The sequence below is a fragment of the Danio rerio genome, chromosome 3, assembly GCF_049306965.1.
Source record: "Danio rerio strain Tuebingen ecotype United States chromosome 3, GRCz12tu, whole genome shotgun sequence".
Taxonomy (NCBI): Eukaryota; Metazoa; Chordata; class Actinopteri; order Cypriniformes; family Danionidae; genus Danio; species Danio rerio.
The window spans coordinates 44,563,769-44,586,903 of NC_133178.1; the positions used below are offsets into that span (position 1 = coordinate 44,563,769).

Consider the following 23,135-nt stretch of genomic DNA (forward strand, 5'->3'; position numbering starts at 1 on the left):
TTTCCGATATCAATAACACACATATTAATAAATATTAATAATTCCATGTTCTAGGAAAACTAAAATTGGGTGGTTTACGTAGGTCAAGGTAACTTTTATTTCCTGGTTTTGTTCCGGGAATTATTCATTTACAAATCAAGCACTATCTAAAACTATTCAACAACAGCCATTTTTGTCTTTGGACAATAAAAAAAAAAGTTTTTGATCTACTTCAAATGATGACTACTGTTGTTGGAGCCATTTTTGGGTTGCAATTTTCTTTCGCATCACTAGAGGGTGTGTATGGTATTTATGCTCTCCTCACGACGAGCTGAGGAGGCAGAAGAAGGTCAAACAAACTTTTTAAACGCCATGCTGTGAGAACAGGTTTATGTTTGTTTTGATGTTTACTTTTTGTACAATGGACAATAAATGGATTGGAATATCCAACTTTATTTGCAAAGGTATGGACATTTCACTTTTTTATTGACCCGTTCAAGCAACAAACGCGTCAGAACCAACGACTAAAATATTTGCATCTACAACTGTATAATAAAAAAGAAGGTTTATTGACTAATTGTAGCCATGTGAATGTCCTTATAACCAATTATGGCACCTTGGAAAAAATATAAACAACACACAAATAAAGGATACAAATAGAAGGAAACAAATAAATAACATGTATTTGCCCAAATGGGTAAATTTTAATCTCCTTTCAATAGTAAATGTAATGTAACGTGTATTTATATAGCACGTTTATCGTGTATGGCCATACACTCAAAGCACTTTACAATCACGAGGGAAGGGGGTTTCTCCACACCCCTATCAATGTGCAGCATCCACTTGGATGATAAATGAAATGCTGGATAATCATCAAAACATTTCGATAGATAATTTGCCCAACATTTTGGTTCTCCGTAATTATAGAGGTAAAGTTGGTTTTATATTTGGATATTCAGACTTTCTCCTTAATAATATAATTTCAGAAAAGTTTCCTTTGCAAATTATAAATAGGGAAATCACATTAGCAGCCAATGACTATCAAAGTACATTGTTCACAGTGAATTAGATAGTGTTAATGTTGTTTTAAAGTCATACTTGCATAGTAATTCCGATCGAATATTCAAAGTAACATGGTAAACAATATAGGGACTTCTAAATTAACGAATGTGCGAATATAAAACCAATTTTACCTCTATTCCGTAATTTGATTGCTTCAGAGAATGATAGTGTTACCCTAGCATCAAAATCAAGCTGTACTGAAATCCAAGATTTGAAATCAAATCTCCATTGCAGAGCACTATTTTTGTTGCTGCCTGTACCCAAATACATGCAGGACTCACCTTGCCTTTGTCTGATTTATGTTGATGACTAGTTTGCAGCAATACGTGGATGATCACAGTGCATATGCCAAGCTTTTCCATTATGCTGACTTGCTAGATGACTGCATGCTGTTAAAGTGTTGTCAAGAACTGTCTCCTTTGTGGGTGAGAAAAACGACCTCATAATTGGCACACCTAGTCAGCGATCAGTCGTGTAGTGTGCAAACCAACATGACAGGAGACAAGAAAGTATCTAAGTGTCTGAAGACATTTTTAGTCATGTAGTGTGCGAGTGCTTGGCTTATGTGCAGAGCTTTAAAAATAATTTGATGACAAGGATGATGAGTATAGAGGGAATCTGCCTACGTAATTCTGTCGTCATTAGCCATCATTAAATGGCCATGAAACCCCCCGTCTCAGCAGGGCGTTTTCACATCTCTAGTTTGAAAAAAGTAAAAAAAGTCCAGAGAAAAGAGACGAGCTCTGTTTAGTCGGGAGTGTCGAGTGGGGAATGAGGGAAGGCTTTGCATGAAAAGAGGAGATTCAGTATGTGCACGTGCTGATTTTCAGAGGCGCAACACAAACACAGACGCAGGATGATTGAAATACTACGTTTACACGGATATTCAATTCAATTCAATTCAGCTTTATTTGTATAGCGCTTTTACAATGTAGATTGTGTCAAAGCAGCTTCACATAAATGGTCATAGTAACTGGAACAGTGTGGTTCAGGTTTTAGTGTTTAAGTTCAGTTCAGTTCAGTTCAGTTTAGCTCAGTTCAGTGTGATTTAATCATTACTGAGAGTTCAAACACTGAAGAGCCAATTCATCGATGCGTAGCTCTACCAATCCTGAACCATGCGAGGCAGTGGCGACAGCGGAGAGGGAAAAAAAACTTCACCTGATGGGAGTGAAGAAAAAAAACCTTGAGAGAACCAGACTCAGTTGGGCACGACCATTTTAATTTCTCCGCTGGCCAAAAGTCTTGTGCACAGCTTCATTCGCCGTGGTTGAGGCTGGAAGATGGCCTCAGCGAAGACTCGTCTGTCCCTGGAGCGTCGCTGGAATCAGACTCATGTTCTCCATTCCCCATGACCATCAGCGCAGCAGCAGCTCAGGATATGGCCTGGTCCCGGATATGGAATCCTTGGGATCATCTCGTCGCTGGTCTTAGATCCAATCAGTGACTCCGCATAATCTGAGGACCTCGGGATGAGTATCCCCAGGTGAAAATAGAGAATAAAGAAAATAGTTAGCGTAGCTGCTGTTCATAGTGTATATAAACAAGATGCAGAAGCCTGTGTGGAACCCGCTAGGTGATGCATTGAGTGTATGCTTTACTAAACAGATAGGTCTTTAATCTAGTTTTGGACTGGGAGAGTGTGTCTGAGCCTCGGACGTTATCAGGAAGGCTATTCCAGAGTGTAGGAGCCATGAAAGAGAAGGCTCGACCTCCTTTACTTGATTTTGCTATTCTAGGATATCAATAATTCAATTATATGCTTTAATCTGAGCTAGACAATAATATGATAAAGGTATGTATATGAGTTGCTTGAACATGATTCCGTTTTTACATGTTATATCACATAATTTAAGTAACGTCATCTCTGCATTTCCTCGGGAGATTCATGTAATTTCGGGTGTTTCATTCTTAGTTTGTCGACTTTAACTGCAGTTTGACACTTTCACTTTCATTCAGTAATATTTCATGCATGCCCCCCTGTGACAAACGAGATATTGGATGTGAGGAACTGCTGGAAGAGTATCGTTTTAATGGAATTTTTGTTACCGCACGCTGTATGAGAGAAATAAACCTCTGTATTTCTCAGTAACTTAGATGCACTCAGTAGGTGCAGACAATAGTGTCAGACAGCTATAGACTATCCCGTCACAAAATGCAGCGGAAATCCTAAACGACGGTAATAATTTGATTAAGGTGTTTATGTGTTTATATTCGGAGAGCAGAATTTACGGATTTTTCAGCCCATAATATTGTAGTGATATTAACGTACTGTAAACTTAGTAACTATTCAACATACAACTAATTAATTGATTTGACAAATCTATAATTATTATATATATTGTGGAAAGATTGGATAAACTAGATACAAAAATTATCTTAGACAATGTTTGACTAAATGATAATTTATTTCATTTTGAAATAAGCTGTATATTGAGATGTGGTGGAATTTACATTAGTTCAGTTCACGATGGAAAAAAAAAATGTTTCTCTTCTTATCCAAGTTTGTCCTCTTACAGATCTTAAAATTAGACAAATTGTTTAAAATTTTGAGACTATGTTACGTTAGTTTTGAAATTTTTTTTAAACTTTTTTTTTACTCAAATTCACAAGACTAATAGTGCCCGTAGTTGAATACAGTTTCGTACGATTTACTCATCCCCCCAATGATGGTTGGGTTTAGAAGTGGGATTGGCTGTCATGCCTCCATTTTAAAATTATACATTTTCATACGACTGAACTCATATGAATTAGCCACTTAACTGACAAAACGAAAACTAGTTACATTTCCTTGTGAGATCAGGCTGGAATATTACATAAAGCATCAGTGAATAATCAGTGCACTGCTTCCATTCAATGAGTCAAAGAGAACAAAATCGTCACTTTCTGAATAACAGGACTAATGATGATGGACTTTTGGCTTAAGGTTTTTAGAATGTCCAAACCAACAATCAGATAATTTACAATGGGGGGTGGGGGTGATGTGGTGTTGTGGATGAAAGTGAAGAACTACTGAGAGATTTCAGCTGCTGTCTAGGCTTTCACTGCCTTTCTACCTTCCTTTCTTCATGTGTTCAATACTTTTTCACTGCATCATTTCATTTTATTACACAAAACTTTTAATTTATAAACATGTAAAGATTTGGTTTCTTTTCATATATGGATTTCTTTGGTTGTTACCAACACCTGGTGAAAATTTCAAGTCACATTTAGTTCACTTCACTATTATGTGCAAAAAAAAAAAAAAAAAAAAAATTCACTCTGTCTTATCTAAGAAGAGCCCACAGTGACCTCATTCATTATGCTTTCTGGCTGACTAGAAATCACTTTGCTTCTGTCTCCCAATATCCTGATCCAGGGGCACAGTTTCATCTTCTGTTTTGATTACTGTCTCTTATCGTTTTAAAAAGACAAATATTATTTAGACAGACCACTGTTGCATTATTTTCTCTGCTCATTGCTCGTGAAATAATAATCACCAACCAAAGAGAGTGATTGTAAACATAAGAAAACTGATTGGGCAAAAATATTATTGGGGCCAATAGTCAAATGTGACTTAAAAATAATAATAACTAAGCCGAAGGAAAATAAAAAATATGCATCTTATATTTACATTACGCATTTTTTATGAGATATTAAAAATGTGTTGAATGGAACCTAGTAGTACAGTATTTATCTTCTACAATTAGCTAATGATTTCGAAAATTTTTTTAAATATATACTTTTTAGAAAAAAATATAGGTTTTAACTACTTGAGGGTAATAAAATTAGCTAATTGTAATTTTTGCGTGAACTACCCCTTTAAAACAGCCCTCTGGGTTTTAGAACAAGGCTGTTTTTTTCACTACCTGCCATTGTTCAGCGTCCAGTTAAAAACTGTGTCATTGGACGTCAATCTCATTCGTTCCATCACATGCTGCGTACAAATGCCTGTAAACATCTCGAGTACAGCTTAAACAGGCACAGAACTATAGCTATTCTAATTTAGTTTCATTTCAGAGAGACCAATAAGGCTCAGGGTCGGATCGATCCCAATTGCAAAATGTCTGCGTGCGTGGTATTATGCCCGACGTTCACGTTGATCAACACTGCAGATTGGCTCTTTGAGAATGGCCTATTGGGGAATAAGCTGGCATAGATCCCCTGATGGCCCATACACCTTTATCACAGCCTGGAGGATTATTGGTCTTATCGGCTCCTAGATCGTAATGATATGAGTCCCGGTTCCTCTTCTGTGCTACCTGCCCCTGTATTAGAGTTTCCTAACCTTTTTTTTTTAATATTAGGACCCCCAGAGTCCATCAGAAGGTTGTAGTATTAAGTACAAATTCTTTCCCATCTAATCAAAAACATGACTTGCTTTGCTTCATATCAATGTCATTTAAAACTCAGTTTTTTCAGTGGCTGCATGAAAGTAAAATGAACAAAAGTCATTTGATATTCATAACAAGCCTATTAAATGCAGGTTGAGTGTCTAGTTTCATATTTTAAATAAATTTTCTGAAAGTTAAATGTCAAAATACCAGTGTTTTTTCATTATCGTTTGTAGTATAACATGATGAAGATTTACACTAACTGGCCACTTTATTAGGTACACCTGTTCAACTGCTCATTAATACAAATTTCTAATCAGCCGATCACATGGCAGCAACTCAATGCATTTAGGCATGTATACATGGTCAAGACGATCTGCTGCAGTTCAAACCAAGCATCAGAATAGGGAAGAAAGGTGATTTAACTGACTTTGATTGTGGCATAGTTGTTGGTGCCAGACGGGCTAGTCTGAGTTTTTCAGAAACTGCTCATCTGCTGGGAATTTCACGCATAACCATCTCTAGGGTTTACAGAGAATGGTCAGAAAAAGAGAAAATATCCAGTGAGCGGCAGTTCTGTGGGGGCAAATGCCTTGTTGATGCCAGAGGTCAGCTAGACTGGTTTAAGCTGATGGAAAGGCAACAGTAAACTCAAATTACCACTCATTACAACTGAGGTATGCAGAAGAGCATCTATGATTGCACAACACTTGAAAGCTAAAAATAGGAAACTAAGGCTACAATTCACATAGGCTCACCAAAATTGGACAATAAAAGATTGGAAAAACCTGGATTGCCTGATAAGTTTCAATTTCTGCTGCGACATTCGAATGGTAGGGTCAGAATTTGGCATCAACAACATGAATGCATAGAACTTTCCTGCCTTGTATCAACAGTTCAGGCTGCTGGTAGTGTAATGGTGTGGGGGATATTTTCTTGGCACACTTTGGGCCCTTTAGTACCAATTGAGCATCGTGCCAACGCCACAGCCTACCTGAGTATTGTTGCTGATAGTCAGGTGAAAGCCATCCCTTTTTGACCACAGTGTTTACATCTTCTGGGAATATTGCATTCTTGCTTATAATTTTGCTTAAATGTAAATTCATATATAACCGTATACTCACTTTTATTGTTGTTATCGTTTTCATCGCTTTTCCATGTTGTTGATAATTTTAGGATCCATTATGAACAAACCTAAGGTTATTTTGCTAACATGTTAAATTACAGTACAATGCATTAGCTAGATAGCTTCAATAAGTTCCGTTAGCTAGATTATATATAGATACATAATATTGAATGTAGCTAGATTATAATATGATCATGTCTCTGTCAGTTTATGTTTTATTATTTGCATATTTATGTACACAGCTATGTTTCCACAGCTGCTATGGTCTCTTAGTTATCATAATTTTATTAATAATAATTATATAATGAAAAAAAAACAGCAATGCAAATTGCTAATTAGTAGTTGTAGTAGTTGGTCCTGACCAATTTGCATTGCAGAGGGGGCCTTTAGTCCTTTATTGACAAACTTACATTTAAGATTCATTGAAAAAACAAATACAAAATATGTGTGACTTTGGCAGATTCAAAGATGTGGCCGCCAAACTTGTTCCAGAAGAGCTGGTGTCCTGCAGAGTTTAGCTTCAACCCTAATCAAGCACACCTGAACAACACAATCTCACGGCAATGTGTAACTTTGTGATTTAGCGGCTAATTCGTATGAATTCGTACGATCTAATAGGTGCCACCCCTCCTTTTTAAAATCTTACAATTTCATACGACTGAACATAGCCAATAAACTGCCAAAACGTAAAATACTTACTTTTCTCGTGAGATCAGGCTGACCTGAACCAATGCTGTGTTAACTACTGCTCACCAGGACAAAGATTGTTGACCCCTGATTTAAGGCTAAACCCGCGGTTATGCTGTACTTTTCTCTCCATGCTGACATCCATTTATAAGCATTCAAATGTGGGAGACTGTGAACGCAAGCTCATGTGTTTAGTTTCATATGTTGTTCCAAAGTCGTTCCTGCATTCCAAAGCTCAAGTTCTGAACTCTGACATGAAGATGCATCACGTTATTACGTGAGACCAATAGAAGTTTAAAATGTGACCTCTCTGTAAAGAAATGTTAACTATGGAGCAATTGGTTGCTTTATCAACATTCAATTTTACTGTTTAATCCTGTATATATATATATATATATATATATATATATATATATATATATATATATATATATATATATATATATATATATTATATATATATATATATTATTATTATTATTTTTTTTTAAATTTATTTATTTTTTATTTATTTATTTTTTTCACGTCAAAAATGTGAATTGATGTCAATTAATTTTTTTGATGTCAAAACAACATTAAATTGACGTCTAACATCCACATCAGAAATCGATTACAAGACGAATTTTTCATGTGTTTTTTGAGGCCCATATTAGATGTCAATTTGATGTCGTTTTGACGTGCGAAGCATAGGCGTGCTGGAGCATAGGCGTGCGCTTGATGCAGAAGTGTAAATTAGCCTTTAATTAGCCTTTAAGCTTTCTGATGATTTTTTTTTCTTATATTATGATACTTTGTGTCATTATTTTGGTGGTGAAACGGGCATTAATGTGTGCATGTCTAATCGACATCAAATCGATTTGTATTTTTAATGTGGTTTATGATGTTTTTTATGTTGTTTATCAAGGTGCCTAAGGGTAATGGACCAAAAACAGAACTATATACTACACTTTTCATTCATTCATTTACTTTTCGGCTTAGTCCCTTTATTAATCTGGGGTCACCACAGCGGAATGAACTTACCCAGCATATGTTTTACACAACAGACGCCCATCCACCTGCAACCCATTACCCATACACACTCATTCACACACATGCACTACCCAAAATTTTAGCTTAACCATTTCACCTTTACCACATGCTTTTGGACTGTGGGATACAATTTGTCGTAATAAATTATATGTAATGTGATGTATATATCATTTTTTACATCGATTTCTGTTGTACAAATGCACGTATGATACATTTTGAGGAAGGATGGTGAGTATGATGTGATTAGATTACACTGTTCCAGACAGGTTAAAATATTAACTATATGTGTCTATAATTTCATTAGCGGAGTGAAAAAACGGCACCCTTACCGGCAACCTTTTACCCCACCATTCAGAGCTTCATAATGAGAAGGACACTTGACATTTCTCCAATTTATGAAATACTGGAGACACAGTTATGGGCTGTCTCTCAGTGCTTATCCAGAAAGACTTCATTGTGAGAGAAGAGAGCGGTGATTGCGTCAATGACAATCACAGGGGCTGTCATTGCAAATTATTATGAAAACAGTGTTGCTGTTGCATTAGTGGACTGACAGCAATGGAATAAACAGGAAATGCTTACAGAAGGTCTACATTAGACATATATTGGACAAGCACAATATTGATATCGTAAGACCTTTAAAATAATGTGAATGATTCTATATTATTTATACTTTAAGATTGCTTTTTTAAGAGTGTTTCAGATTGTTGTGTTGGTAGTGTTCACAGCACTAATATTTGAAAACTCAAGATTAACATTTTTACATGTAAATCTGGTCTACGACATTGACAATTCTCTGACTATTTACAGAGTGTTTGTTTATTATCTCTATACATGAAGGTTCCATTTGTCAAAATCATTTAGTTTGACTAAAGTCATTGTAATGACAGCTACAAAAGCATTAATTAATCTTAGGTGATGTCGATAAATTAGTTAAGGCCTAAGGCACAGGTGTCAAACTCAGTTCCAAAAGGGCCACAGCTCTGCACAGTTCAGTTCCAACCCTAGTTAAACACACCTGATCAAACTAATTGAGTCCTTCAGGCTTGTTTGAAACCTACAGGTAAGTGTGTTGGAGCAGGGTTGGAACTAAACTGTGCAGGTTTTCGGCCCTTTTGGAACTGAGTTTGACACCCCTGGCCTAAGGGACCGATCACACCAAACGTGCTTTTTGTGTTGAGAGAAATGATTTACTAATGGCCAAGAGTGTTTTACGCAGTACTTATGTGTCTTGTGCGCCTCGTGTTTTAACCGTCTACTGCGCCTCGTGTTTTTGCCGTTGCGCACTGTGCGCCTGCAGTGCTTGTGTTGTCAAGATGACTAAGGAGACTTTTAAAGTGGTCACCGGTTCAAGTTATCCAGAGCTGTATGACTTTACAAATCTTGAGTATCACAATATCATTAAATATTACATTTATAACAATATCAACTGTGCGATCCGCCTTACGTTTTCAGAACGGAAAAGGGCGTTTGGTTTTCGAGGCTTTATAATGCATGAAAATCAAGTCAAGTGTTAACAAGTTAGACTTAATAGCTATTAAAATTCAGTCTTATTTTTAAAACTAACTTTAACATTCTGTATATCTATAATGTGGCTATTCCTCACTGTTGATTTTAAAGCATTAACTAAAGTTGAGTATAGAGACTTTATTTTAAAGTGTTACCTATTGTACTTTATAATCCATTTGCAATTTAATTTAATTAATTTTCCTTCATCTTAGTCTCTATTTTAGAGGTCGCCACAGGGGAATGAACCACCAACTATTTTAGCATATGTTTTATGCAGTGGATGCCCTTCTAGCCACAACCCAGCACTAGAAATCCAAGTTAACACAGGAAGAACATGCAAACTTCACACAGAAAAGCCAAATGGCCCAGCCGGGACTCGAACTAGCGACTGTCTTGATGTGAGGCGATGGTGCTAACTGCTTTAAGCCACCATCCTGCCCCATTTGTAATTTAATTTGTTTAAAATATTCATTTACTCTGCACATGTATATACAATAAAGCAATACACTAAGTATTTTTACTTGTTTATACCTGTTAAAGTAAAGGCCAACAGTTTTAATAGTTCCATTATAATATCGGATACCATGATAAAAGCTTCAGCAATTAATCGCAACAAGACAATCTGATACAGTCATAAGCCTAGCCTTCATTGAAAATCACTCAAAAAGAACTTTAGTTACTATCAAATGATGCCTAAATCACAGAAGACAGTCTATTTAGCAACATATGGCTTAGTGAAGGCTCACATCTCACACAAATACTGACCCGGAAAACCTCATTGTACTCAGAAAGGTCTTCTTCCCTGGATGGCATATCTTGTCAGAAAGAATTTGAGGCAAAAATAAATGAAGGTTGAGGAATAGGCTGTGGTGAGGCTTGTGTGTCAGACCAGTGAAGGCATTATACAGCAGCCGTGCCTCATTTCGCTTGACAAAGATCAGAAGGTTAACTCATCTCTATGAATGATAATGAAAATCCATATGACAAAGCAGTCATTCAACCTTTGTATATGAATGAGAGTGGAAATCTATGTAAAAGACGGTTATGAAATCGATAACGCAATTTGGTAGCAATTGGCAAAATTGAAATCCATAAATCCGAAGCGAAGGAGAAAAGAATATTCAGAATATTCCTTATCTGATGGCAGCACTCTTAAAGGTCCCATGAAGTGTGACATGTGCATTTCCTGATTTCTCATTTTGATAACAGATTTGCTATGGAGAGTGGCTGAGCTCAAGCACATATAGCAATGGTGTCCTTTAGGAGGTGGGACAAATCAGATACTTGATTAGTCTGAAAATGTTATAAGAAACTAAATTATGAGGTACCGTCAAAAAAAAAAAAAAAACCAAAAAATATTGATTCAGTTAAATAAAAGTGATTTACAGTAAATGAAACTGCAAACTCTGCATGTGTACATCTTTAAAATGCAAATCTTTCGGAGCTCACTTGCTAATACAATAATATATTTGTGCATATACATTAGATTAGTCAGTACTGAAGCCAAATTTGGAGCTTATATAACAAAATAACTTACGACAACGGACCAAAAACTAGTACAGCGAAATTTATGTTATAGAAAAATATTAAATACAAATTCAAAAAGAGGAAATAACAAGAGAAGCTAAAAAAAAAAAAATATTTAGTTGAAATTTTGTAGGTTGTAATTTTTTTGCCAATTTTTTTTCTTTAATTGTATTGTTTAAATTTCTAAATCATAACTAAATTTTGGCGGATAAAGTACTATTTTAATAATATATTAGTTCAATAAATCAGTTTCGTTAGAATGCACCAAAATACATTGCCTATATTCACTGAGAAATGGATAAAAATATTCATTTTTAAAATGGGTTGTACTCATTTATGCTGAGCGCTGTAGATATCCTCAAAACTACACTTAAAAATTACATTGGCTGTTTATTCAAACTACATATTTAAATTGAGCTGAAACTACTCAGTTCTTGATTTTTTGGGGGATGGACAACTTAATTGTCTTATGTTAAATCCACTTACAAAAAAAAAAAAAAAAAAAACTAATAAGTTAACCTAAATCCTTCATTTGTCCCAACACATATCGATGGTGTGGAACCCAGTATTTTTTTTTTACATTTATTGATACTAAAGGTAATCGAACACTAAATTCAAAATGTTCGTCCATGATTTTTCACACGTTAAATAAATTTGACCTCAGGTTGTGTGAATCGTATTGACACACTGTCTCTGAGACTTTTGTCTGTCATTTAAAAAAATATTCAAATCGGGTTCGATTTTTTTTGTCTTCGCCTCTGAAAAGGTGTTCGAGAGGTGCATGACAGTTCAGAGCTTCCGTACAAGCAAAAGGCAAACAACAGAATGCCGTCACTGCACCAGGACAGATAACTTTATGACAAATACAGTGCATAAATTAATATAAAGACAGAATGTGGTGGACGAAAAAAAAACAACAACATATGCTCATTCTGAAAATGTAGCCCTATATACATTTCAGGAGATTACGAATTATGTAGCCAGATGTACATATAGCTGCATTTCGTCTTTAGAAAAAAAAACGCTATGGGACAGGATAACCCGATTCTTTTTTGTGCTAGCAAAAAAAAACGAACTTACCTTTGTGTAGACATCTTTCCCGCTGTTACACGTTTGTCCAGTGGCTCGCCACGGTTAAGGCTGATTTATATTTCTGCGTCAAGCGCACACGTATGCTCTGGCGCAGATATTGCGTGGTCGCATAGTCCTTGCCATCGCTGACGCGCACCTCTCGAAAATATAACTACATCACAACGATGCGTAGCACAAGCGCTGTGATTGGTCGGCTTGGTATCGCTGGAGTGTTGGAGTGTTTACAAGTGTCGAGTCCTATAAAGGAGCATTAGGGGCCTGTTTCAAAAAGGAGGTTCAACCAACTTGAAGTATGAGTTGATTTACTGAGAGATTGAAAACTCTGAGTTTTCAGTTTCAGATTAGCTGAAGTTAAGTCAAGCAACTTTGAGTAGACCAACTCAAAGTTAAGCCCGCACACTGCAACTATAAGAAGGCATTATCAATGGAGCGCAGCTATTATGAGTCACCATGGCAACATCTGAAAAAAAAGAGATCACCATTTCTTTCTCCAGCTGAACTTAATGTGCTCATGCAAAGTTATAGCAAATATGAGCATATATTTAAAAAAGCAACACTGCATCAGTGAAACAGAAACAGTTAGCGTGGGAAAACATAGCTGCTCAAGTTAATGCAGAATTTTTAATTTAAAGTATTTAAATATTTAAATATAATAAAATAAGTAATGCTATGCGTGACGTTTCTAAAATTTTTACACACATTCTCACTTTTATACACGTTGATCAGTTTTAACAGATTTAAAAGAGCACTTGTGTGTCTGCCTCTTATTGATCAAGTGGTCGAAGTTGAAATGACATTTTGATAGAAATTTTTGGTTTTGCCAGAACTTTAACTTTTACAATTGTATTTTGTAAATAGAAGGTGCTGTTGAATACACGGAACATCATTGCCAGCTTAACTCCCTCAACAACAACAAAAAAAGGTGAAATAGGCAAAACAAGGGCATGTTTTGTGCAGCTTTGTTCAATCCCGTGTACCTGCTTAGGCGGCTCATCTTGCTCAACTGTTACCATAGAGACCCTCCATCCCCAGCGGAGAAGCCTTTGACTGCCAGGCTTACCGTCTCTCTATTGAGCAGTGGTGTCATTCACGTGGCCCGAGAGCTTTTGAGAGGGACAGCGGCTCAGCGGGGACGACCTGGTGAGAAGAAGCCGATGTTCCCGCTCTCGGCTATGGCAACGCTCCCTTGGCAGCTGTTGTCTTGCGTTTGGTAGCGTGTCAGTTCTCGCCTTTCATGGGAGCAGATGACTGAGACGGAGTGACATTCAATTCAGATGGCGGACTGCGTAATTGAAATGAGTTCACCTGGGAAGCAGCTGCTCGGTGGCCTGGTGCTAATTGCCACCAGTAAGAGCTGAGAATTCAGGTGAATGCGCTGTGGTGCCGTTCGATGCACATTGTGTTCAATTCCAGCACAGCGACTGGTGGAATTTGCCATCAAGACTGGTGCTGGGGTTCAGATATAGACTGCTTTGCTTTCGACATTTGTTACTTCACACCTGCATTCCTTCATTTTCCTTTGGCTTAGTCCCTGATTTGTCAGGGGTCGCCAGACTGGAATGAACCTCCTACTACACACCTGATAGGATAAAAGAGGCTGAAATGCAAACACATGCTCTCCTCTTGACCTACAAGTTTAGCCAAGCTGAAAGTAAGCAGATCAACATAAGTCAACATCGAGTTTCTAGATTTCAGTTGACTTATGACAGTTAGCCTTATATAATTAATCTACAGCCACCTTTCCACTATCGAGAAGTTCTGTGGGTACAAATTCTCACCAATTGGGTCTTAAAGATATCCAAGACCTCTAAGTTTATTTCCAAGTAGGAAGTAGGAAAAAAAGTTTGGAATGCAGGATAAGACAAGCGTGCTCTGTTCCCGAAGGGCCAATTGTCCTTCAATGTTCAGATCAATTCTCAAATAAAAATATGAAGAAGCCTATCAAGGTCTTGTGGACTACTAGGAACATGTATGCAGGAGTTTTGGGGCATACTAATAACCTTTTTGGAAGGTGGTCTTCCAAGAATTAGATGCAAAAGAATGGCATAAGATGTTCAGCTAAACTTGTGACTAGCATTCATTTAGTTAACTTAATCTCATTCACAAGAACAATTTGTTTTGAAACACCTTAATTCTGATTTTGCTTGGTCACATTCAGGAAAGTCTAGCTAAAGTATAGCAAACAACGTAGACTATAATGTTGCATTCCAGACCCAGTCGCATGCGGGAATTACAGCAGTGAAATGTCTCTTTTCCAACCTCAATGCTTTCCAGTCAATTGCATTTCATTGTCATAGATGTCTATGCATGGCTAAAACAGGGTTACATTTGGCCTGTCTGTGAGAATCTAATTGACATAGTTTAAAACTGATTAGTCATCAAACAGACAGATTAGTCAGATTTCACATGTGTAGTCATTTATTCCTGTCTATTTTTGGACTATCCGCAAGATGTCATCTATTAGATAGTCACTGAAAGCCCAACCATCTATTAGACTTCTTATAAATGTTAGCTATGTTTACTTTGCTACTATAAAAACCATAAACCAATGCATTCATACAGAATGTTGCTTACACTTTTAAATGTATATACTGTTCATGAGTGAACAGACATGAAAATTGCATATAGAAATCTGTTCTCACATTATCAAGTTTGTTTTTGCATCAACTGTTTAATACGCACAGATATTATGTGATATATACACAAAAATACAACATTTTATTCGACATGAAGACAACACTACATATTCCCTTTGACATCAGACAAAAATACGAGTCTGACATGATGGAGAAAAACAAATGTCTTAAGCATGTCTTTCAAACTCGATTCCTTGGAAGCCTGCACAGTTTTGCTCCAACCCTGATCAAACACAGCTGATCCAACTAATGAAGGTGTTCATGACTCTTTTGAACACTTCAATTAGTTTGATCAGCTGTGTTTGATATGATCTAAAGAAAAGCTGCGTCCCAAATGGCACACTATACACTATGCACTCATGCACTATGTACTTATGCACTTACACACTCAACAGCATAGTATATGTAGTGTCGTCCCAAATGGCACACTAATGTTTTTTTTTACTAATCGGAAATTCAAACATTTCCCTGATGACTTTTGACGGTTTAAGAGAGCAGCATTCACTGGGGTGTGTACCTGCAGGCCAGTGGGTATCTGGGGGAGTTAAAAAAGTTAAAAGTGCTCATTTTCAGTTTATTTGGACCCAAGAAATGGAGGAAAAACTTGTGTAAATTTGGCAGGAGCCCCCGTGTCCCACAACTGGGTCAAAAAAGAAAATTGAGGAGAAATAGCTAATTCCCTTCAAACCCAGTTGAGCAAATATGTACATTTTCTACCCAATTAGAGGCTTTTTTCTTGTTAATAACAAAATATATACTATTTGTTTTTGGTTGTGAGACGTAGTTTGGACGAAGTTGTTGGCAGTTCTTCCTAATGTAAAGTCATGCAACCCCCTTTAGCCGATCCATCTTGCAATGTAAACAAAGCAGCGACAAAGCAGGGGTCCGTTCTTCGTACCTCGCTTAAATGATCTAAGATTATTTGGCAGATCCTGGATCTTTTAATCTTGATAACTGATCTCTCGCTAATTTGGTTCTTCAAACAAGTTTGCGAATCAGATTAGAATGTCTGGATAAACAGATCTGTGATCGCTGCGTGTGTTGTGAAGGACAGATCTATCGATCCTCGAATTCATGATCAGCAATGCAGCGATTGGCTGACGGCACAGCAGCGTAATGACATCATCTGATTAATATTCAATTATCCATGTGAGCAAAATTACATCAAATTAGCAGTAAACGGTTTGTTAAATATGACACGCGATAACCTTCCACATTTGTTGTGAGCTGCAGGCTTTCTACTTTCATGTGTCAAGTGTATCATCATGTATTTCAATGCAAAACAATGCATTTAGTTCTACATTTAGAAAATATTTTTTATTCGGTGTAAAGAATAACTGGTTGTTTACAAAAGCATTTTCATATTGGTAAAGGCTTCTGCATCTTTTGTGAAGCATCAAAACACTGGCATATTAACTATCAAAACATGTTTATGACTGCATAAATGTATTATTGCTTTAAAAAAAAGTCACATATTGTGCATTTCTATTATACACAATTTGTACTAAAGCGATCTAAAAAGTTCATATAAATAAGTTTTCTCTTTGCACCACCAGGTGACAGTCTTTGTACTTTCATTTCGAGGGTGCAGATTGCATAAGTTTATTAATATGTATAACTTTATTTTATTAATAACTATAACTTTATATATATGGTTAAAAAATATGTACCATTTTTCCAAGTGTATATAACTACTACTGTAAGAAAATATCAGAATTCGGAACATGCTTTCTGTATTAACTTTGCTTCAACTGAGCCGATTTAATCCTGTTTATATGATATGAACCTGCTCCCGATCAGGTTTGACCTAGCAGAACTGTTGCTATGACAACAACTCTCGGATCAGCTTTGAAGAACGAAACGATCCTGGATCGTGTCAAATCGTCAATATCCAAATCCAGCTAACTGAGTAATCCACTTACGAAGAACAGACCCCAGGGGTTTGTTCTTCATACTTGGATTACTCTGTTAGCTGAATTTGGTTATTGACGATTTGACTCAATCCAGGATTGTTTCGTTCTTCAATATATATATATATATATATATATATATATATATATATATATATATATATATATATATATATATATATATATATATATATATATATATATTTATATATATATATATATATATAAAATTTATTTTTTATTTATTTATTTTTTTAGATATATATTAATCAAACTTAAGCAATCTACACCCCTGAAATGAAAGTACAAAGACTGCCACCTAGTGGTGCAAAGAGAAAACTTATAGATATAAACTTTTTAGATCGCTTTAGTACAATTTGTGTATGATAATAGAAATGCAGAATATGTTTTTTTTTTTTTTTTTTTTAAAAGCAGTAATACATTTATGGAGTCATAAACATGTTTTGAGAGTTAATAAGCCAGTGATTTGAAGCTTCACAAAAGTTGCAGACGCCTTTACCAATATCAAAATGGTTTTGTAAACATCCAGGTATTCTTTACACAGATTAAAAAACAGGTACTATAATACTACTATGGCTACTATAATAAGGAAAATCTGCTCTAACTGTCAAAGTAAATAAAATGCTCTTGAGACATGAAAGGCCCAAGCATGCAGCCCACAACAAGGTGTAAAGTTATTGCGTATCATATTTAACAAAGCATTTACTGCGAATCTTATGTAATTTTGCTCACATGGATAATTGAATATTAATCAGATGATGTCATTACGCAGATGTGCCGTCAGCCAATCGTTGCATTGCTGATCATGATTTCGAGGATCGATAGATCTGTCCTTCACCACACACGCAGCGATCTCAGATCAGTTTATCCAGACGTTTTAATCTGATTCACGAACTTGTTTGAAGAACCAAATAAGCCAGAGATCAGTTATCAAAATGAACAGATCCAGGATCTGCCAAATCATCTTAGATCATTTAAGTGAGGTACGAAGAACGGACCTCTGATAGTCAATCAGTTTGAAAACATCTGTGACACGACTACTTTCAAAAGCATGCATTCTGAAACACATTCATTCTGATTTTCTTGGTCAAATTCAAGAGTTGAAATGAAGCTGAACTTCAATATCCAGCTATAAAAAATGTATTATCAATATATCAATATTAACCTGAGGTGGTGACACAAAGTGAAGCAGATTGGTCATTACACCACGGGTGTGCATTATTTTCCAATAATTCAATGGACTGGACTTTCCATTTATACTATGATTACCACACCAAAGATGTTTACAGTAGATCAAGTAGATTCAAGATATTTGTCCTGTTTTTATCCTCAAACTGCCCCTGTGTGTAGGACTAGCTTCTTATGTCTCGTTCAAAGCCTTCTGTTTTGTTTTCATTTCATTCTTGACAGTAAAATTAAATCATTTAGTGTGGTGAGATGGAAGTGTAATTTGATTAAGACCTGTGCTGGAACAACTTTAGCTGAAAACAATTGCACACTTTAAATGTTCACCGGCAGATCAGAATCAAGCATTTAACATCCTCTTGGCATAAATAGCCTACGGTGATTTCATCACAGATTTGAAATGCCAATAAAAAAACAGAGTCCAATACCCTCACAGTCTAATGTAGTATGGCAAAGTAACATACTAGGGACATGTTAGTTCTCCAAGCAAACGTAGAGTCAAATCCGGATGTCTTTGATGCGCAGAAAACAACTGGGCTTCAGAACTCCTCCTCACAACATTTAGAGATTTGACAAAGGCGGACTGTCATGAGATAAAAGAACTGTTAGTAAGTCTGCATGTGACATCAATCAAAATTATTCCCCACTACTCATTCTGTCAGTCTTGCACACTCTTTTCCCCCTCTCTTCTTTCTTTCTCTTGTATAGAGCTGTTGCTTATTTTATTTTGTGGCTCACCAGTGACTCACTCTCAGTCCGTACTCGGAAGTGGCAGTTATTCTCGGTTCTCAGACTACTTGGGTTAAAAGAGCCTAGAGTTTAAACCTGTGGTTCTGGTCATAACAATTTTGAGAGGCTCAGCCGAAGCCTCTACACCACATCTGAGCTCTCGGGTGAAAAACTCACCGCCGTCTTGACATGGAGAGTAATTGCAGGCTTCGCTTCTCACACCAGTGCCTACTCACTGTGGCTGAAGACAAATGTGCCTGACACGTACGTCAATTAACACTGGACAGCCGCAGCGAGCGCCCTATGCAGAGTGTGTTTATAACTGGATTACGAGAGGGAGGGATGATGGCTGTAATTACTCATTGTGCCCGTTGCAAGCACAACCAATGGTCAGCCCGAGAGGTGGACTCAGGGTTAATTGTTGCCTCCGTTCCCGCCTTTCGGAGATGAGCTCTTTAATAATGGCCCCCACGCGTCCCCTCGTTCTCTCACCTTTCCACCTCTCCTGCGGTGTAGCTGATGCAGTGTGTGGTCTTTCTCGCAGATAGTGAACGATCATGTCGACGCTGCTGGATCTGAAGAGCAGTGTGCTGAGGCAGGTGCAGAGGAGCCAGTCCCTCAGGACCCGGAGAGAGCCACCGGCCAGCACCAGCGCTGGAGGGAGTCCCCCGACACTCGCTCGCCGCTCCGGCACCATCGTACATAGGTGAGTCTGAGCACAAAATTAGGCCTATCTTTAAAACCTAAGGCCATGTCCACATGTACACAAGTATTTTCATTAACTGAGATTTCCCCCCTTTCATTTTTAAAAAAGTCTCCATCCACATGAATGCACTGTGATGCATGTTAAGGGTATGTCAAAACAACAAGCAGAGCTAATGACATTTTCATGCTAAGTTCACACCAAATGGGGAATTAAGTGAAGTTTTACATACTAATTTCTAGAAGAGTGCATGATATGATTCATCGCTGGTCTCTTGTGAGTATTCAGCAATAATCCAATCAAATCACTCCCAGCCTACATTAAATATACCAGTTACACCCAACTTGCCTTATCTTCGTTTTGGAATAATCCCTCATTCCACCCCATCTCCTCCTTTTCCTCCTTTTACCAGAGGAAGCTCTCGGAAGACCTACCTGATCTTGGACCCCCTAATATGCTTATTGACCAGATGGTAGCCCTGGGCTCAATTATCTCGGAGCTCAGGGTTCTCTCCCAGGACAGCATGCCAAACCTGCTAATAGTGTCGAGCAAGATCTAAGTGTGAACTCTTGAAATATTTTTGCGTTCCTGTGGGACAAACGATGTGGAATGCGTGATGCGAATGCCACAAACGTATGGAACCAAGTCATGTTGACGAATCAGACATGAGTTAACAGCATGCACAATAAAGTGATGGGGCAAAAAAATTCCAGTTGTAACGTCCACACAAACACGCTGTACCCAGTGTTTTGTTTTAAGGCATCTGACACTAGTTTTCGTGTTGACAAACAGTGAAACCACGTAGAAAAAACAACCTAAAGCCATGTTCACATGTACACAGGTATTTTTACAAACTGAGATTTCCCTTCTTTTGTTTAAAAAAAATAAAAAATCTCTGTCCACATGAAAACACAAAAATGCACTGTGATGCATGTTAAGGGCATGCAAAACCAACAGGAGGAAATAATTAAATTTTTATGCTAAGTTCACTCTAAATGGGGAATTAAGTAAAGTTTTTACATACTAATTTCGAGAAGAGCACATGATATGATTGATCACTGGTCTCTCATCAGTAGTCAGCAATAATCCAATCAGACCGATCCAAGCCTACAATAAATATACCAGTTTCACCCTACTTGCCTTATCTTTGTTTTGGAAGAATCCCCCATTCCACCCCATCTCGTCCTTTTCCTCATTTTACCAGAGGAAGCTCTCAAGACCTACCTGATCTTGGACCACCTTATATGCTTATTGACCAGATGGCAGCCCTGGGTTCAATTATCTCTGAGGTCAGTGTTCTTTCCCAGGACAGCATGCCAAATCTGCTAATAGCGTCAAGCAATATCTAAGTGTGAACTTTTAAACTATTTTTGTGGTCCCGTGGGGCAAACAACGAGGAATACATAATGCTTATGCCACAAATGTGCAGAACCCAGCCATGTTGGCCAACCAGAAATGGGAAAATAGCTTGGACGTTATGAGGTGAAAACTTCAGTCATATCGTCCACAAAAAAATGAAATAAGTAATCGGTACCCAGAGTTTCAGTTTTAGTCACCCGACACAATGTTTTTGTGTGGACATCCAGTGAAACCGCGTAGAAAAAAGTGTGGTTTTGAAAAAGCCTGTGTTCGTGTGGACAGGGCCTAAAAGGCTTTTAGAGTAAGTATGTTCAAAAAAATAGCTTAAGAAAATAAGCTTAAATTTCCCCCTTTTCTATTTTACATCTTGATTAAACAGTCTCAACCAACTATGCAGATAATAATTATGTCAGCACATCTTAATAATTGAGCACTTTTGAAGTATTGATTACTTGTGTTTACATTATGCTTGCATTACCAGGGCATCACATTTTTATTTCTGATTAATATATGATTTTAATATGATTCCAGAGAATTCCGTTTCACTTATCACCACCATCGTATTGAATGAAACTTAAGCAAAGAAAAAGTGTTCGCCTCCTCTCTCTTAATTCAGTGGGAACAGTCAAGAAGAAAACTGTTCTTAGCAGACATCGGGTAAACAGAGTGAATAGTGAAAGTGTTCGGTTGCGGAAGAACACCCAGAGGCAGCGGGACTGAAGTAACAGACCTGTGTATGTCTGCGTCTGTATGGGACGCTTCTGGGTCTGGACACGGACCTCGATACACCTGATAGTGACCACTGATCTAAGATATCTTTGCAACAACAAACAAATGGCATTCATTATGTTTTCTGTCTCTCTGAATTTATATTAAGTGTCTGTTGAAACACTGAAAGCATTGCACTGTGATTTGGCCTCACCTGCACATTTGCGCTGTATCTCCTTCACTTGCAATGCTGAAACAAAGAAACTTCACATGCACACACTGACACGTGAATAAACGTGATGTCAACAACAGATTTACATACTAAGAGGTGATTGGACAGGTCTTCGCATGTGCAATGTATGGAAAAGGTAATTGGAAGCATACAAAGGCGGAACTGCTTTGTTGCAGTTGTTTTATTAACAAACTAGTATTAATTATGCATATACTGAACCGCAAATTACATTATATATGTATTTTTTTTTTACAGAGAACCATTGCATCCCTAATACACACTATGTAGAGAAAAATAAATTGCTTGAGAAATTCAAAATGAGTCACTATTCTTAAATCTTATCTTAAATTAATTTTGAGCTTAGTTTGTAACCACAGATGGTGCTGTATGCTTTATAAACTGCTGTACTGTGCTTGCATCTAAATCCTTACTAATACCACTTGAACTTAAAATAATCATTAATAAAGTCAGGAAAGAGTTTAGGCAAATCACACACAAAAACTATGAGAAGTATGAGAAGTTTTTAAGACTTTCTTCATTTATTCGCTAGTTCTGTTATAGCTCAACATTAGAATGTCTAAAAACGAAGTGAAATAGAACACAGAATAGAAAATCAACGCTTTAAGGCACCAGCACAAAGATTTAGAATAGTTGTAATCTCTGAAGAAGCATGAAATCAGTTCAGTTTGTATTTAAATGTTTTGTTCTCTCCACAGCATGCAGTTCCAAAGCAGCTTTGCAAAGAATAATGCCTTGCAAACCTCCCAGAGAGCAAGATAGGGGTGACTGTAGGATGAAAAAAAAGTCAAATCTAATTGTGGTGATGAAAGCCTTCTTCGTCTCACTCGTTCATGCATACCTTACTGGTAACTCACTTTTGGATTTGGTAGTCCTGTGCATGTAATCTTTTTGACAGTAGCTTCAGTTGATAGTAGGTGCAGAGTGAGTATGTATTTTCATTGAGAATTAAAAAAAAAAAAAAGTTGAATATTAAAAATTGTAACACAGACATTTACTTATTTAGCAAATGCTTTTATCTAAAGCGAATTAAAAGAACCACTTAAAATCCTAACAGTATAAAAATGCTAGTACAAGTGTTTGAAAGTAGAGAGTTTCTGCTATATGTGGTTTGACAATCCCACTCACTTGTGCGGGGGACACTCAGAATTGCACAATGTTTCCAAGAAGTATGAGGTGCTTATAAGAACGTCTGGCGCATATGGAAAGGAGTATGACAGCTTTGTTACCATAATACAATTTATGTTATATCTGGTTTGAAAAACAAAAACATATAGGCATTTATTAAACCACAAATCAAAATATTGGTA

At 37.0% G+C, this 23,135-nt stretch overlaps 1 protein-coding gene across 5 annotated transcripts in view; it reads left to right on the forward strand.

Annotated features, from left to right (window-relative positions):
* Positions 1-23,135, forward strand: part of baiap3 (BAI1 associated protein 3) — a 139,163-nt gene that overhangs the window by 11,646 nt on the left and 104,382 nt on the right. For 3 of the 5 annotated variants that reach the window (XR_012401186.1, XR_012401184.1, XM_003198157.7), the window contains exon 2: positions 19,350-19,511. Coding sequence is in view for 2 of the 5 variants with exons in the window: in XM_003198157.7 (XP_003198205.2) it covers positions 19,363-19,511 (149 nt within the window). In the remaining 3 variants the exon portion in view is untranslated. Of the gene's footprint in view, positions 1-314; positions 444-19,349; positions 19,512-23,135 lie in introns of those variants that run through there. The other 2 variants (XR_012401185.1, XM_073944949.1) reach the window with 1 other exon arrangement.